Source organism: Neolamprologus multifasciatus, chromosome 18 (assembly GCF_963576455.1).
Source record: "Neolamprologus multifasciatus chromosome 18, fNeoMul1.2, whole genome shotgun sequence".
NCBI lineage: Eukaryota > Metazoa > Chordata > Actinopteri > Cichliformes > Cichlidae > Neolamprologus > Neolamprologus multifasciatus.
Genome location: NC_140456.1, coordinates 5,784,337 through 5,801,142, shown reverse-complemented (window position 1 = coordinate 5,801,142; position 16,806 = coordinate 5,784,337). Strand labels below are relative to the sequence as shown.

Here is a 16,806-nt window from a genome sequence, read left to right as displayed (position 1 = left end):
AGTGTGATCTTAATTCATTATAGCTTCATTAATTTTGATAAAGATTTTAAAAACATAACAAATACAAAGTCCCTGGTTGTTGCATTCCAAATGTCAAATCTCCAGGTCCATCTATCAAAGATTAACTAGGTCGCAGTTGTTACAGCACACTGTAATACAAACATAACACACCCTGAAAACAGTGCCTCGTGATTTTATGACTTGTTGTATCTACCATTTACAGACCAATCTGTATTAGGGTGTTTCTAAAATTTATGGTGTATATGCAGTAAGTCTCATTTCCTTTAAGATGTGAACACGAGTAGCAATTTTTTTCCCCTACAGAACTCAGAAAGTGTCAGTCAGTGAGGGTAAAGCTGCACAGCAAGGAGATCGGATAACTCAAATCACATTTTGAATTCTACAAAACTTTGGATAGAACAGAGTGTGTCTGTGACTGCACAGTAGAACTGCAGCCATACCCTGGCTCTTATAAACAACTCATTGTCACGCTGCCAAGATATTTTTAGAGCCTCCCTTCACAGATGAGTCTGTATCAGGATGGGTCTAAACAACATGGTGTAAATGCAGTTGCTGGTGAGCCTCATTTCCTGTAGGAGGAGAAAAAGAGCAGAGATCTGTTTCCCTTCAGAGCACAGAGGTTGTTTTTGTTCAGGGAAAGTCAAACTGTCTGACAGTCACTGAGAGACGGTGAAACGGCACAGCACATGAATCAAATGGATCAAACAAAATTCTGCTGTTCAGTCTGTTTGGATCTACTGAAGGATCCGGTGACTATTCCCTGTGGACACAGCTACTGCATGAACTGTATTAAAACCCACTGGGATGGAGAGGAAAAGAAGAAAATCTACAGCTGCCCTCAGTGCAGACAGACTTTCACAGCGAGGCCTGTCCTGGTGAAAAACACCATGTTAGCAGAATTATTGGAGGAGCTGAAGAAGACTGGACTCCAAGCTGCTCCTGCTGATCACTGCTATGCTGGACCTGAAGATGTGGCCTGTGATGTCTGCACTGGAAGAAAAATGAAAGCTTTCAGGTCCTGTTTATTCTGTCTGGCATCTTACTGTAAGGAACACCTTCAGCCTCATTATGATGTGGTTCCATTAAAGAAACACAAGCTAATGGAACCATCCAAGAAGCTCCAGGAGAACATCTGCTCTCATCATGATGAGGTGAAAAAAATGTTCTGCCGTACTGATCAGCAGATTATCTGTTATCTCTGCTCTATGGATGACCATAAAGGCCACGACACAGTCTCAGCTGCAGCAGAAAGGACTGAGAGGCAGAGAGAGCTGGAGGTGAGTCGACAAAACATCCAGCAGAGAATCCAGGACAGAGAGAAAGATGTGAAGCTGCTTCAACAGGAGGTGGAGGCCATCAATCAGTCTGCTGATCAAACAGTGGAGCACAGTGAGAAGATCTTCACTGAGCTGATCCATCTCATCCAGAAAAGAAGCTCTGATGTGAAGCAGCAGATCAGATCCCAGCAGGAAACTGAAGTGAGTCGAGTCAAAGAGCTTCAGGAGAAGCTGAAGCAGGAGATCACTGAGCTGAAGAGGAAAGATGCTGAGCTGAAGCAGCTCTCACACACAGAGGATCACATCCAGTTTCTACACAACTACCCCTCACTGTCAGCACTCAGTGAGTCTACAGACTCATCCAGCATCAATATCCGTCCTCTGAGCTACTTTGAGGATGTGACAGCAGCTGTGTCAGAGGTCAGAGATAAACTACAGGACATTCTGAGAGAGGAATGGACAAACATCTCACTGACAGTCACTGAAGTGGATGTTTTACTGTCAGATCCACCAGAGCCAAAGACCAGAGCTGGATTCTTAAAATATTCATGTGAAATCACACTGGATCCAAACACAGCAAACAAACAACTGTTATTATCAGAGGGGAACAGAAAAGCAACATTAATGAATCAACAACAGTCTTATTCTGATCATCCAGAAAGATTCACTGTACGATATCAGGTCCTGAGTAGAGAGAGTCTGACTGGACGTTGCTACTGGGAGGTGCAATGGAGAGGGAGAGGAGGTTATGTAGTAGTTTCGTATGAGAATATTATCAGAGAAGATTGTGGGAATGAATCTAAATTTGGACATAATGACAAATCTTGGGCATTAAATTGTTATCAAAACCGTTATAAATTGTGGTACAACAACATCCAAACTCGTGTCTCAGGTCCTCGTTCCTCCAGAGTAGGAGTGTACCTGGATCACAGAGCAGGTATTTTGTCCTTCTACAGCGTCTCTGAAACCATGACTCTCCTCCACAGAGTCCAGACCACATTCACTCAGCCGCTCTATGCTGGACTCTGGCTTTACTGCAATTTTGGAGACACTGCTGAGTTCATTAAACTCAACTAGAATGAAGTATTTTTGTATTGTCTAATATTGTTGTATTTTACTTTTATACAATGGTGACATGCTTGAATCCCTGTTGGATTCTGAAAGCACATATCTGGATGTTTGCACTCATGGAGATTCTGCTAGTTTTATTAAACTGAAATAGACCAAAATCTTTCATATTGTTCTGCTTTTTAATCTGTAATATATCGTTATTGTTTTTTCTCTCCATGCTGGTTGTGGCATTTCTCAACACCACAGAGATCAGCTGTCAGTCAAACATTATGGGTGGTACCTCCACATCTTCTAGTTGTTCTCTTGATGTTTCTGAGTTTTTAAAGGAGATCTTTCCTGTGACTGTTTATGGAGGCTATCACTGCTCATCATCATTTTGATTTACTAAAATATTTCTCCACATGAAAATGTAAACTTCTCTGTGCTCTAAATGTTTGTTGAAAATTAACATGTATTTTTACGTTGTCCTTTTTGTTCCACTTCATGGGCCTTAACAAAGAATTCAGCAGATCTTCCTTTATCAGATTTCCTTGTGTCGGTTTGGCTGACTTTTATTGTTAAAATCAAAAAAAGATCTTAATGAATACATGAAATATATGAGTTTCTTTTTTAATGTGTGATCAAACTACAAGCTTTCAGGATTAATAAAATTAATAAAAACTTTTCTTCTGTCTTCATTCCAGATCATAGAAGTGTCCATTCGGGGAAATAAGTTTTGCTCCTTTTTTTAAATAAAAATCCTGTTGGGTGAGATATTTAAACAAAGTGGGAAAATGACAACAACACTAATAGTTTAATTGCTCAGTTTTTGTTTGTTTTGGGGTTTTTTGTTTAAGACTGTCACAGTCCTGGGTCTGCCATCCAGTCTTTTGAGTTTTGTACTATTATTGATTTTTGGTTTCGGTTTTCAGTATTATTTTCAGTGCTCTCCTTCTGTGTGTCAGGCTCTTCGTTCCCGGGGTTCAGGTTTTCATAACGTTTACTACCTTCCTCATGTTCTTTTAGTTAGTTTATCCCAGTTTAGGTTCTGTCTGTTTAAGACTTTGTTTGGATTTTGCCTTTCACTATAAATAAATTCACTCACAGCTACACTGTTGTCAGTGCCTCTTCTCTCCACATGGTTGCCTGGCTAACCGTGACATAGACAGTTTGGGTTTTGGGGGTTATGATTTTTTTTAAGTTAGTTCAAAAGTGTTTTATGACATTTAGTTTTTACACATGTTCCTGCAGGTTGATAACTAAAGTCTGTAAACTGAGGTCAACACAAGAGGGCGCCTTCATCCTGCTAACAGGGATCTAGAGGAGCTGGGAACTCACACAAGTGCAGGAAGATGAAGTTTGGAGCACTTTGGCAACAGTGGGGGGAAAAAACTCCCTTTTAAAGAGCAAATTCTAAAAGATTATATTTAAAAGAAACTTTAAAACTGTTCTGGCATGTAATTCAAACGGAGTATATGTTCATATAAATAATTTATTTCTTAAAAATAATAATATATATCTATATCTATCTATCTATCTATATCTATCTATCTATATGCATATATATATATATATATATATATATATATATATATATATATATATATATATATATAGCCAAGTGAACTAATACTACCCATGGAAAGGGTTTAAGAAGATCTTCTTAAGGGGGGATAAGGGGATTGTGTTTTTGACTGATTGCCTGTCTACCAGAGGTCTGTTGTAGAGTTGTCATGGTGATGACTAGACCTCGCATTTTGGGGGTATACTGTCCCTTTTAAGAGACGCCGTAAGTCAGAGCACGCATGCACTCAAGTTTGCGTCACACACTGAGCGCTGTGAGCGGGAGCACTGGAGAGTTAGAGACTGCAAAAGATTCTGTGGCTAGCTACACAAGAGGTAAATGTGCTAAAAAGTGTAGCATACTGCAAAATATTGTCACCAGTGTTGTTGTAGACTGTAATTAGCTAAGTTTCTTTAGCAATGACTCCATGTTTGTGACCATTTCTGTAGAGTTCTGAACGCGCGACGGGTGCATGTTTAATGGTCACGTGCTGTGAAAGGGACTGAAGAGCGGGTTGGCGTGAGTAGTTACAGTGTCCTAACAGATTTCAAAGTTGTTAAGTTTATACTGTTATTCACTTTGCATAACTCTGTATGTTTCTGTTTGATTCAGAGGGGAGATCACTTGCTGTGTGATTCCTGCGTGTGTACTTGTCCTAGCACAGTAGCTGTGTGGAGAAACCGAAGTGAGTTCATGATGTTCTCCCATAGAAATGTATGTTTAAATATATATATATATATATATATATATATATATATATATATATATATATATATATAAAAATCACCCAGCAAACACCACCTCCTCTATCTGCCGGTGGTACATATCGTGCAGGGGCCTGTCCTTCCATGATGGTTCCTCGTCTCCCTCCTCTTTCTTGGGTTTCTGCTACCTGGGGTATTCACTAAGCACGCTGTCAGTTGGGGCCATCTTCGTGATGTATTCTTGGATGTTCATTGTCTCATCCTGGATTGTGGTGCTGACACTCACCAGTCCCCGGCCCCCTTCCTTCCGCTTAGCGTACAGCCTCAGGGTGCTGGACTTGGGGTGAAACCCTCCATGCATGGTAAGGAGCTTTCTTGTATTTATGTCAGTGACTTCTATCTCCTCCTTTGGCCAGCCTATTACCCCAGCAGGGTACCTGATCACGGGCAGGGCGTACGTGTTGATGGCCCGGATCTTGTTCTTACCGTTCAACTGACTCCTCAGGACTTGCCTGACCCTCTGCAGGTACTTGGTGGTTGCAGCTTTTCTAGCGGCCTCTTCATGGTTCCCATTCACCTGCGGGATCCCCAGGTACTTGTAACTGTCCTCTATGTCTGCAATGTTGCCTTCTGGTAGTTCAATCCCCTCAGTTCTGACTACCTTCCCTCTCTTTGTTACCATCCGACTACACTTCTCCAGCCCGAACGACATTCCAATGTCATTGCTGTATAGCCTGGTAGTGTGGATCAGTGAATCGATGTCTCGTTCACTCTTGGCATACAGCTTGATGTCATCCATGTACAGGAGGTGGCTGACAACTGCTCCGTTCCATAGTCGGTATCCGTAGCCAGTCTTGTTAATGATCTCACTGAGGGGGTTCAGGCCTATGTAGAACAGCAGTGGGGACAGAGCATCTCCTTGGTAGATCCCGCACTTGATGGTGACTTGTGCTATGGGCTTGGAGTTGGCCTCTAGTGTTGTACGCCACATCCCCATTGAGTTCCTGATGAAGGCTCTTAGGGTCCCATTGATCTTGTACAATTCTAGGCATTCCAGTATCCAGCTGTGGGGCATTGAGTCATAGGCCTTCTTGTAATCAATCCAGGCAGTGCACAGGTTGGTCAGTCTGGTCATGCAGTCTCGGCTGACTGTTCTGTCTACCAGTAGCTGGTGTTTTGCACCTCTGGTATTCTTGCCAATTCCTTTCTGTGTCCCGCTCATGTAATGACCCATGTGCCTGTTCATCTTAGCCGATATGATGCCTGACAGGAGCTTCCATGTAGTACTGGGGCAGGTTATTGGTCGGTAGTTGGAGGGGACTGGTCCCTTCTTGGGGTCCTTGGGGATCAGGACCGTCCGACCTTCGGTTAGCCATTCCGGGTGTCCCTCGTTAACTAGCAGCTGGTTCATTTGTGCTGCCAGACGCTCGTGGAGTGCCGTCAGCTTCTTTAGCCAGTTGGCGTGAACCATGTCGGGCCCTGGTGCTGTCCAACTCTTCATACTGGAGACCCTTTCTTGGATATCTGCCACTGTGATGGTTACTGGACCCTGTTCAGGGAGGTCGTTATGGTCTGCCCTCAGATCCACTAGCCATTGAGCATTGCCGTTATGGGTTGCGTCCTTCTCCCATATGCTCTTCCAGTATTGCTCCGTCTCCAGCCTTGGTGGTGCTGTTCTCTTATTATTGTTCCCTTGCCACTGAGAGTACACCTTTGCTGGTTTTGTGGAGAACAGCTGGTTTATTCTCCTGCCTTCTATCTCTCTGGTGTACCTCCTCAAGCGGCTGGCCAAGGCTGTGAGTCTTTGCTTGGCAGTTTCCAAGGCCTCAGGTATGGACAGCTTGCTGTATTTCTTATGCACCTTTCTGCAACTCCGTTAGTTGGCTAACCTCCCTCCGTGCTACTTTGATCTTGCCCTCTAGCCTCCTTCTCCATGGAGGGTACTGCCCCTTGTGGCTGTTCAACTTGTAGCCAAGCATCTCACTGATCACTGCTGCCGTATTGTAGATCAGCTTGTTAGTGTCGGTAATCGGTGTTGTAGGTATTGTCCGTAGTGCTGCATTAACATACTCTGAGGGTACTTCACGTAATCTTGGTAACCGGCTTTGGGGGAATCCAGGTTTCAAGCTTGACCATGATCCTATATTTCAGGTCAGTTCCTCTCGCACTCAACGATCCTTCTCCTGTCGCACTTGGGGCTATGTACCCAATCTCGGGTGGGGGTGAGGATATCTCCCCCCTGACCTGGCGTCCTGACTCCTCCTTGCCGTAGCATTTATGTTGTACCTCGTCGATCTCTAGCTGTGAAAGCAGTCCCTTCTTTCGAATGTTGGAACACTGAGCTACTAGTTGTTTCGCCGTCATTGTGGATGTTGGGTATCGAAGAATCCATAGGTCCCTCATCCTATTCATGTAGCCCCTTCCGCTACTTGTGTAGTAGCATTCCAACAACGCTCTGTTTTCGTCTCTTGCCCACCGATGCCTTCTTGTTCCAGTAGCCCATATATATATATATATATATATATATATATATATATATATATATATATATATATATATATATATATATATATATGGTAAATGAATGGTAAATGGCCTGTATTTATATAGCGCCTTACTAGTCCCTAAGGACCCCAAAGCGCTTTACATATGCAGTCATCCACCCATTCACACACACATTTACACACTGGTGATGGCAAGCTACATTGTAGCCACAGCCACCCTGGGGCGCACTGACAGAGGCGAGGCTGCCGGACACTGGCGCCACCGGGCCCTCTGACCACCACCAGTAGGCAACGGGTGAAGTGTCTTGCCCAAGGACACAACGACCGAAACTGTCCAAGCCGGGGCTGGAACTGGCAACCTTCCGATTACAAGGCGAACTCCCAACTCTTGAGCCACGATCGCCCCATACATACAGGCATATATATATATATATATATATATATATATATATATATATATATATATGCCTGTATGTATGTATGTATGTATGTATATATATATATATATATATATATATATATATATATATATATATATGTGTATATATATATATATATGTGTATATATATATATATATATATGTGTATATATATATATATATATACATATATATATATATATATATATACATGAACGTTCAATATCGTTGCACCCCTAGTGGTTACCAGTAATTGTCATGAAAGAAACTGTCAGATTATAATATTATTTTATGCCATGTTAGACCCCTAATTAAAGATTGTGAATTATTATGTAGTTTTAGTTTGCATTATTCTCCTGAATTAGAAGAAGGTGATAACTATTACATTTGGTAAACTGATCTGCATTACATTAGACTGTTGATTTATTGTGAATGAATGATATTGTTTTATGATGCATTATACTGTGAGTTATAAGAAATACTGTTCGCAGAAAGTCATCGCCTTATTTGTCTGGTTAGAAGAGAATAGAGCATTCTGCCCCATCTCAGCAGGAGCAGATAAACAGGGAGCCAAGGTCGTAGCTTAGGCGCTGTGTGAGAGAAAGAATGTGAATGTTTAGGCTTTTATGATTAGGTGGGGGCCACTAGAGGCTATAAGAGTTTGATCAAGGCTCCACCAATTTGAGATCTGATGCTGTTGCTGTATGGTGTCCATCTCCCACGTGTGTGTTCATTAAATCATCGTTTGACTCAACCCGGCCGGACCAGTGTTGTTATTTTGGTTTTTCCTCCTGTATCCATCCCCAATATTTGAATCCGTAACAGTTTTGGGGGCTCGTCCTGTGGTATTGGGGTGGAAGTTTTGGAGGCTTGGACGGTCCAAGGTGGTCAGACGGGCAGACATTATCCGGCAGTCGAACTGAGTGGACAGGCGCCTTTATAAAAGAGGTAGGCACAGGCCTGTTGATTTTATCCGAAGTGTGCTGAATTGGACGATAAAATTAAATGTCTATTCAGTAAAAGTTGCCAGTGAGTGTCTGTTTTGATTTTGATGAAAAATCTCATGAGTTTTCAAAGTGAACTAAGCTTATAAGTTATAATACTGGGTTAGAGTCCCAAGATAAAGGAAAATAATACTGGGTTAGAGTCCCAGGTAGTTTGATAGGGAATTGGTCATTTTGTGAGTTAGAGTCTCCATTGGTCTAAAGATTGCACCTGTGTTGGTCATTTTGCGAGTTAGAGTCTCCAGTGTCCATAACGTTGCATCTGCCTCAGTCATACTCTTGTTTTTGGGTGTTGTCTGTTGTTTAAAAGTATTATAAATTATCTAAGAACGGCAATAGCTAAGAGGCGCATAGCCTGGAGGTTACGCTCCCTTCTGGCCGCGGACGCGCGACCTTGACCTGTCGGCGAACAGGGTTAGTTCAGTTTGGCTTGACTGTGGGGTACAGGGCATCCTGGAATAAGCTAGGAGTTAGAGTCTCCTTACCGTGTTGAACAGTATCTGTGCTTTTTTGGACACTTTAAATTGAGTTAGGGATTTTAGGGATGAGGCCAGATACAGTTAGAGTCTGATACTGGTTAATTGATTACAAAAAAGTTGGACTTTCTTCGGTTAGACCTGTTATCTTAAATTTGTCAAAATTGTTAGGCGCTAAAACTTTCAGGCCTGAGAGTGATTGTAAATATAAGACGTCTTTGTAAATATAAGATAGAGAGCTGAGTGTGAAACGAGGCTGTGTGTGACGACAGCGCGCTGCAGCGCTGCGAGCTATTTTTAGACGGTGTGTGAACATGCAAATGAGGTGGCTGCTGTGAAGCCCACAGAGGACTTCCTGTTTAGCGTGTTATTGAGGTTTTTTGGTTATTTGGTTATTGTTTTGTTACTTTGGTTTTTCCTCCTGTATCCATCCCCAATATTTGAATCCGTAACAAAACACTCAAAAACTATTCACCAGGTGATACTGGGACTCACAAGTTGTACCTTTTGAAATGTATTGGTTACATAGTAAGGTACAATGCAGTCAGGCACAGCTTTGGCAGTGTTTCCAGTCTGTGTACTTTGAATGGCATCAGTCATGTTTGAAACTATAGCAACGCAACAAGAAATCCTTTCTTTCAGTAAACACAGTGTACTAGGCTTTTGTTGTCAAAGGGAGGATGGATGTTATGCAAACTTAAGCTGCACTAAATGAGCTCCTATATAAACAGTAGCTTGATTGATAACGTACAAATGCAAATATAGTTGTCACCTGACTCTGCAGCTGAACCTGTTGGAGACCGATCCAGAGCTGAGTGAATCTGGCTGTATGATAATCACGTGATTTGATTTCAACAATATGAAGAGGCTGCGGGACATAAATGAAGGTTAAACAAGTTAACTTGTGTTATCCACAAACAAACAAGACCGTCCTGATAAGTTTCAACCTTTGAACAGTTTGCATCTTTGAACTGTGATTGATTGGCCACCAGAAATTCAGAGAAAATGACATACAGAGACTGTGTTGAAAACAAAGTGTCGATAGAGTGTGTTGAAAATGTTGATGTCAGGAACAAACTGAAATTACAGGGCCAGTAAATGTAGCTTGTGAAAATAGTTGAAAAATTAAAGGGAAACGTCTTCACACAACTGCAGTCACACAGAAAATGTCTAAAGCAAGTCCTGTTTTTCAATTCTACAATGTTAGTGTCACAGTCTGAGAGGCAGGACTCAGGAGCAGACACAGGCAAGGAGACGGGACTGAACTGGAACAAAGAGCGAGTCTTTATTTGGCTGGTAGCAAGAGATACACATGAAACTGTGAAGACTATGAAAAACAAAGAAGCTATGACAGCAATGTCTTTAAACTATGACATTTAACTATGACATGCGCTATGATTTTAAACTATGACTAGATGTGGAAACACAGATGTTCTGACAAAGACAGAATAAAACACACAGACTAAATACACACCAGGACTGATCAGGGGAAGTGGAAACACACAAGCTGACACAAATGCACATAATGACACACAGTGGAGTTGTAAAGCTAAGCACACTGACCAAGGGAAACACAGGACCTTTACAAAATAAAATAGAAAACGTAGACAAGACAATACCAGCTTAACAGATTTGGCACACGTGAAAAACTAGACAGGAACCCAAACACAGAAACCAAGGAGACAGTGATAAATAATGGCCGAGCTCATCCTCAACTAAAACCGAAATAAGAATCACACAAATTATAATCACAAATCTAACATAAGACAAATACAAACTACACTCAGAACGCCAGGTCAGAGACCCGGCCTGTGACAGTTAGACGGTACAGCTCCAGACCAAATAACTGAGTAATGAACGATACACTCGTATAGGACGCCATGATTTATTAGCAGGATGAAGGCAGGGTTGTGCATCATTTTCAGATTTCACTTGTTAACCTGCAAGAAGACAAAACTTCACTGAGCCTTCAGCAGCTTCAGCATCATCAGTAAAGACAGATTTAAATATGTGTAATATCACACTGTGTCATAAACTAATACTGATGCTGCATTCAGGGACCATGGGACAGATGGATTAGAAAAGTTATCTGTTTAAAAAGATCATAAAACACTTTATTGCTGCTGAAAACAGAAGAAAATTATGTAAAAATCGTGTTTATTATAAAACCCTGACCTAGAGCGGCTGAGTGAATGTGGTCTGGACTCTGTGGAGGAGAGTCATGGTTTCAGAGACGCTGTAGAAGGACAAAACACCTGCTCTGTGATCCAGGTAAATGGTAAATGGACTGGTTCTTATATAGCGCTTTTCTACTCATCTGAGCACTCAAAGCGCTTTACACAACTTGTGCATTCACCCATTCGCACAAGCACATTTTTCTAAGTGCTTTATAGCTAACATTCACACACATTCATACTCCGATGGATGGATGCATCAGAGAGCAATTTGGGGTTAGTATCTTGCCCAAGGATATTTGGCATGCAGACTAGGGGAAGCCGGGAATTGAACCACCAACCTTCCGATCAGTAGATGACCTGCTCTACCACCTGAGCTACAGCCAGGTACACTCCTACTCTGGAGGAACGAGGACCTGAGAAAGCTCTGGTCTTTGGCCCTGGTTGTGTGAGTAAAGCCTCCACTTCAGTGACTGCTTATGAAATAAAATGTTTCACTTGTGGAGCTTTTTTAAAAGATGTTTATAAAACAGTTGGAACAAATTGATTAAAATAGCAACCCTATTTTGAGGCCCTTGCTGCTCCTGCTGTGGATGATTAGGTTTTGCTGTTTGTTTTGTGAATTGAATAAATAATTTGGGGTTTCATCAAACACAAGAAAACAATAAATAAGAGAATACAGTCACTTCATGTACTACACATACGATGTGTTTATTTTTATTCTTATTTATTACCAGTTCTACTGTCTTAGTCTGTGATGCTCCTTCATGGTTCGAGCTCCAACAGAAGCTGAGTTTCAACCCTGTTTTGAGCCCCTTGCTGCTCCTGATGTGGAGGTTTTGCTGTTTCTTTTGTGATTTTGTTTTTTGTTTTTTTTTGGAGGACTTGGGTATTGCCCTTAAGGTGGACTAGAGTAGCTGCCTTGGCAGTGGTTTGCACTCTCAGAGTGCTTCTTGTTGACACTGGTCTGCTCTGGTGGCATCCTGTCCACTCATATCTTATCTTCCCACTAAAGAGCCAAATAAGTTAATCTTCTTATATACAGGTACAGTATAGTTCAGCTGTGGGTGTGGCAGCCTGCTATTGAATATACAAGACTTATCCGTAGGTTACGGCATGACAGTGAAAACAATATAAATACATACGTACGAGCTAAAGCTGTTGCTCTCAGTCCCTAAATCACGGCTGAAACTTAGAGACCGAGCGTTCTCTATTGTGGCCCCGAAGGTTCGGGATGATCTTCCTCTTCACATTAGGCCGTCTACATCAATGGTGGTAAATCTCATTAAAACTCATTTTTATTTGCTGGCCTTTGACTCAGTCGGTAACTGGAACTGTTATTTTGTCATTTATGTACGATATTTGTTATTTTTATTGTACTTTTTATATTTCTGCTGTACAGCACTTTGGTCGGCCATGTGTTGTTTTAGAGGTGCTGTATGAATAAATTATGGTATGTATGGGGTTACTTGAGTTCATATATGTATTTAACAATACAGCTACAATACAGTAAAAAGCATAAACTTTAAATGGCCTTCTGTCAGGGTTCCTGGGTCGCTGACAGAGTGTTTTCTGTTTATGTTCAGTTCCTTTTTCACCTGTTCATATTTCCTGTTTGTCTGTGCCTCCTGTCCACATGCATTATGTTCTAGTTCTGTCATGGTCCTGGGTACTTTTGACCCAGCGTTTTGTGTTTTCTATTAGTGGGATTATTGGTTCTGTTGTTCCTGTTTAGTGTTTACTCTGTTCTGCCCGTGTGTTCCTGTATCTAGTCCGCGTTTCTTAGTTTGTGTCCTTTCATGTGTAAGTTCCTGTTTTATTGTGAAGGTCTGCGTCTTATGTGAGTGTTTTCAGTTTGCCTCTCTAGTCTCGTCACGTTAATCACTCCCAGCTGTGTGTAATCTCCCTGTGTTCTCTGAGTGTATTTAAGTTGTGTCTTCTGTCTTAGTAGCTGCTGGTTCGTCTGTGTTGTTCCCCTCGGTCTCCCTGCGTCTCTCCGTATGTCTTTCGCCGTACCTCCCTGCATCTACGTTTCTGGTTTGTTTTGTTAGTTTGCCCAGTTTAAGTTTTTCTGTTTCACCTTCACCCGCGCCATTGCTGTTTGTATTTTCTTTTGTTAAATAAATACTCATCTGCACCAGAGCTGCCGCCTGTTGGGTGCTTTCTACAACTCCACACGTCTGCCACACCGGAAGTTCTCTTCCTGTGTGTCATCAGTTCAATCACGTTCAGCTGTGTATTCCCTTGTTGTGTCATTGTTGATGTTGCCGTTACCGTGCGTGTTTTCAGTTTAGCTCAGCCACTCAGTGTTCGTTCGTGTTCTGTTCATCCATTCTCAATAATAAACAGCCTTCAGTTCATCACTCATCCACGAGTCCTGCGTTTGGGTCCTCTTTTCTTTCCCTCCACACCACGAAGCCTGACACCTTCAGCACTGAACCCTGATTTAACCCTTATGACCTCACCGGGCATTTTTATTCATTTACTTGAACTTTTTTGTTATTTTCTTGTCTGTGTTACAGCTTGTTGGATTGATTTTTTCCAGAAAATCTACTTTTAAGTCACATTTTTTTTGAAACGTAGTGCTTTTTACCCTTACATGTCATCCATACAGTTGATGCATTTTGCATGTTTTTGATTCTTTTATGTAAAAAAATGTACACACAAAGATTTGTCATAAAATCCTCATACAACAATATGTGTGTGTGGGGGGGTTAGCTTTTTTTTTCATAAATGTCCTAATCAGCTTGGCCCCTTTTCCAAAATGATCTAACATTGAATTATTTTCAGGATTTCAATGATTTTAATGCCAGTTTAAATATTTAAATTATTAAGAATTTATTCAAACCAACACAAAAAAACTAAATATTTTTCATGCAATAAATAGTTCACGGATGTCACATGATTACATTATTATTTTTTGTGTCATGCAAAGTACATCCTGTCATCCATGAACAAAATCTGTTCATTTTCTCATATGAATATAATCTCATATAAATCGTATTCCCTGATTATGAAACAGTTTCAGTTCACTCTTAAACTTTATTTTTTTGTGGGAGATCCTAGAATGAAGACAAAGGTAAAGACTGTGACATTGTTTTAATTATTAAAACCTTCAATTTGTTTGTCAGCTTAGACAACAAAATCATAAGTATTTGGTGTGCTAAACATAAATATAATTCTCTATCCTTTCTTTATATACTGATACAAAAAACTGTGTGAACATTTCTTTAAAGGGGGTCTGCCCATGTCTCTGTTCTTGAAGTGGAACAGAAACAACAAGGTAAAAATGCATCAATACAAATATTCATTTACACATTTGGAGCACAGAGATGTTTCCATTTTCATGTAAAAAATAATTGTACAAATTAAAAACATTATGCGCGATGATAGCCTCCATGGCTAAACAGACAAAGGAATAATCTCCAGAGAATAAACTCCAAAACATCAGGAGAGCAACTGGAAAATGTGGAGGTACCACCCACAATGTTGACTGACAGCTGATCTCTGTGCAGAACAGAAATGGCGCAACAATGATGGAGAAAACATTAAATGCACATTTATATGAATATGAAATTCTATTATAGTTTACAGAATTTAGCGGTTATTGCACCAGAATAAAGCCAGAGTCCAGCATAGAGCGGCTGAGTGAATGTGGTCTGGACTCTGTGGAGGAGAGTCATGGTTTCAGAAACGCTGTAGAAGGACAAAATACCTGCTCTGTGATCCAGGTACACTCCTACTCTGGAGGAACCAGGACCTGAGACACGAGTTTGGATGTTGTTGTACCAAAATGTATAACTACTTTTGTAATAATTGAATGCCCAAGAATTTTCATTACGTCCCAATTTGCACTCATTACCCCACCCTGTTCTACTGATATCCTTGTATGCTACTGCGACATGAATTCCTCTCCCTCTCCACTCCACCTCCCAGTAACAACGTCCAGTCAGACTCTCTCTACTCAGGGCCTGACAAGTGAATCTGTCTGGATGATAATAATAAGACTGTTGTTCATTCACTGCTGTTACTTTTCTGTTCCCCTCTGATAATAACAGATATTTGTGTGCTGTGTTTGGATCCAGTGTGATTTCACATGAATATTTTAAGAATTCAGCTCTGGTCTTTGGCTCTGGCTCCACTTCAGTGACTGTCAGTGAGATGTTTGTCCATTCCTCTCTCAGAATGTCCTGTAGTTTATCTCTGACCTCTGACACAGCTGCTGTCACATCCTCAAAGTAGCTCAGAGGACGGATATTGATGCTGGATGAGTCTGTAGACTCACTGAGTGCTGACAGTGAGGGGTAGTTGTGTAGAAACTGGATGTGATCCTCTGTGTGTGAGAGCTGCTTCAGCTCAGCATCTTTCCTCTTCAGCTCAGTGATCTCCTGCTCCAGCTTCTCCTGAAGCTCTTTGACTCGACTCACTTCAGTTTCCTGCTGGGATCTGATCTGCTGCTTCACATCAGAGCTTCTTTTCTGGATGAGATGGATCAGCTCAGTGAAGATCTTCTCACTGTGCTCCACTGTTTGATCAGCAGACTGATTGATGGCCTCCACCTCCTGTTGAAGCAGCTTCACATCTTTCTCTCCGTCCTGGATTCTCTGCTGGATGTTTTGTCGACTCACCTCCAGCTCTCTCTGCCTCTCAGTCCTTTCTGCTGCAGCTGAGACTGTGTCGTGGCCTTTATGTTCATCCACAGAGCAGAGATAACAGATACTCTGCTGATCAGTACGGCAGAACATCTTCATCACCTCATCATGACGAGAGCAGATGTTCTCCTGGAGCTTCTTGGAGGGCTCCACCAGCTTGTGTTTCATTAATGCAGCCACATCATAATGAGGCTGAAGGTGTTTCTCACAGTAAGATGCCAGACAGAATAAACAGGACTTGAAGGCTTTCATTTGTCTTCCAGTGCAGACATCACAGGCCACATCTTCAGGTCCAAAATAGCAGTGATCAGCAGGAGCATCTTGGAGTCCAGTCTTCTTCAGCTCCTCCACTAAATCTGCTAACATGGTGTTTTTCACCAGTGCAGGTCTCGGTGTGAAGGGGTGTCTGCACTGAGGGCACCTATAGTTTTCCTTCTGATCCTCTCCATCCCAGTGGGTTTTAATACAGTTCATGCAGTAGTTGTGTCCACAGGGAATAGTCACCGGATTCTTCAGTAAATCCAGACAGATCGAACAGCAGAACCTTTCTTGCTGTGCCATTTCACCTTGCAGTGTCTAACTGTCAGAAACAAGGAAAATAGTTGCTCACCACAGACATGCTGGTTACACCCATCGAAGAACTGGAAAACATGTGAACAAGGATGTACAAGGAAATTTATGCACCACCGAAGTGGGCGGAGTCAACAGTGGTTTTTCCAGGAACAGTTTCTGAAGAGGCAGGACATGTTTGGCAAGTACAGCCATACAAACCTGTCACAGTAGAGAGGACATAAATGCAAGACAGATCTGTTAAGAAACAAAACGTGAGCCTTCATTGGCTGATAAAAGACAGAAGAATCTGTCTTTCTGTGAAACAGAATTCAATTATTAGTTGGTCAAAAGTCAATGATGTTGCAGTTTTACACTTGCATCATTGAATCTATCCTCACCTCCTCCATCA

General features: G+C 41.6%; 2 protein-coding genes across 3 annotated transcripts; one reads left to right on the top strand and one right to left on the bottom strand.

Annotated features, from left to right (window-relative positions):
• Positions 1-346: 346 nt before the first annotated feature.
• Positions 347-2,724, top strand: LOC146497188 (E3 ubiquitin/ISG15 ligase TRIM25-like). 2 transcript variants are annotated; one of them, XM_085140746.1, is made up of 2 exons: positions 347-1,499; positions 2,207-2,376. In XM_085140746.1, exons 1-2 carry the CDS (start codon positions 708-710, stop codon positions 2,261-2,263), a joined length of 849 nt encoding a protein of 282 aa, XP_084996872.1. In that variant the 5' UTR covers positions 347-707; the 3' UTR covers positions 2,264-2,376. The 2 variants fall into 2 exon arrangements, with proteins under 2 accessions (XP_084996872.1, XP_084996871.1); XM_085140745.1 differs by having other exon boundaries at positions 374-2,724.
• Positions 2,725-13,907: 11,183 nt separating this feature from the next.
• LOC146497187 (tripartite motif-containing protein 16-like) lies at positions 13,908-16,503 on the bottom strand. Its single transcript, XM_085140790.1, has one exon. It carries the CDS (start codon positions 16,404-16,406, stop codon positions 14,775-14,777), a length of 1,632 nt encoding a protein of 543 aa, XP_084996916.1. The 5' UTR covers positions 16,407-16,503; the 3' UTR covers positions 13,908-14,774.
• Positions 16,504-16,806: the final 303 nt, after the last annotated feature.

Coding starts and splice junctions, on each gene's coding strand:
- LOC146497187 (XM_085140790.1), bottom strand. CDS start 16,406: ATGGCACAGCAAGAAAGGTTCTGCTGTTCGATCTGTCTGGATTTACTG.
- LOC146497188 (XM_085140745.1), top strand. CDS start 708: ATGAATCAAATGGATCAAACAAAATTCTGCTGTTCAGTCTGTTTGGAT.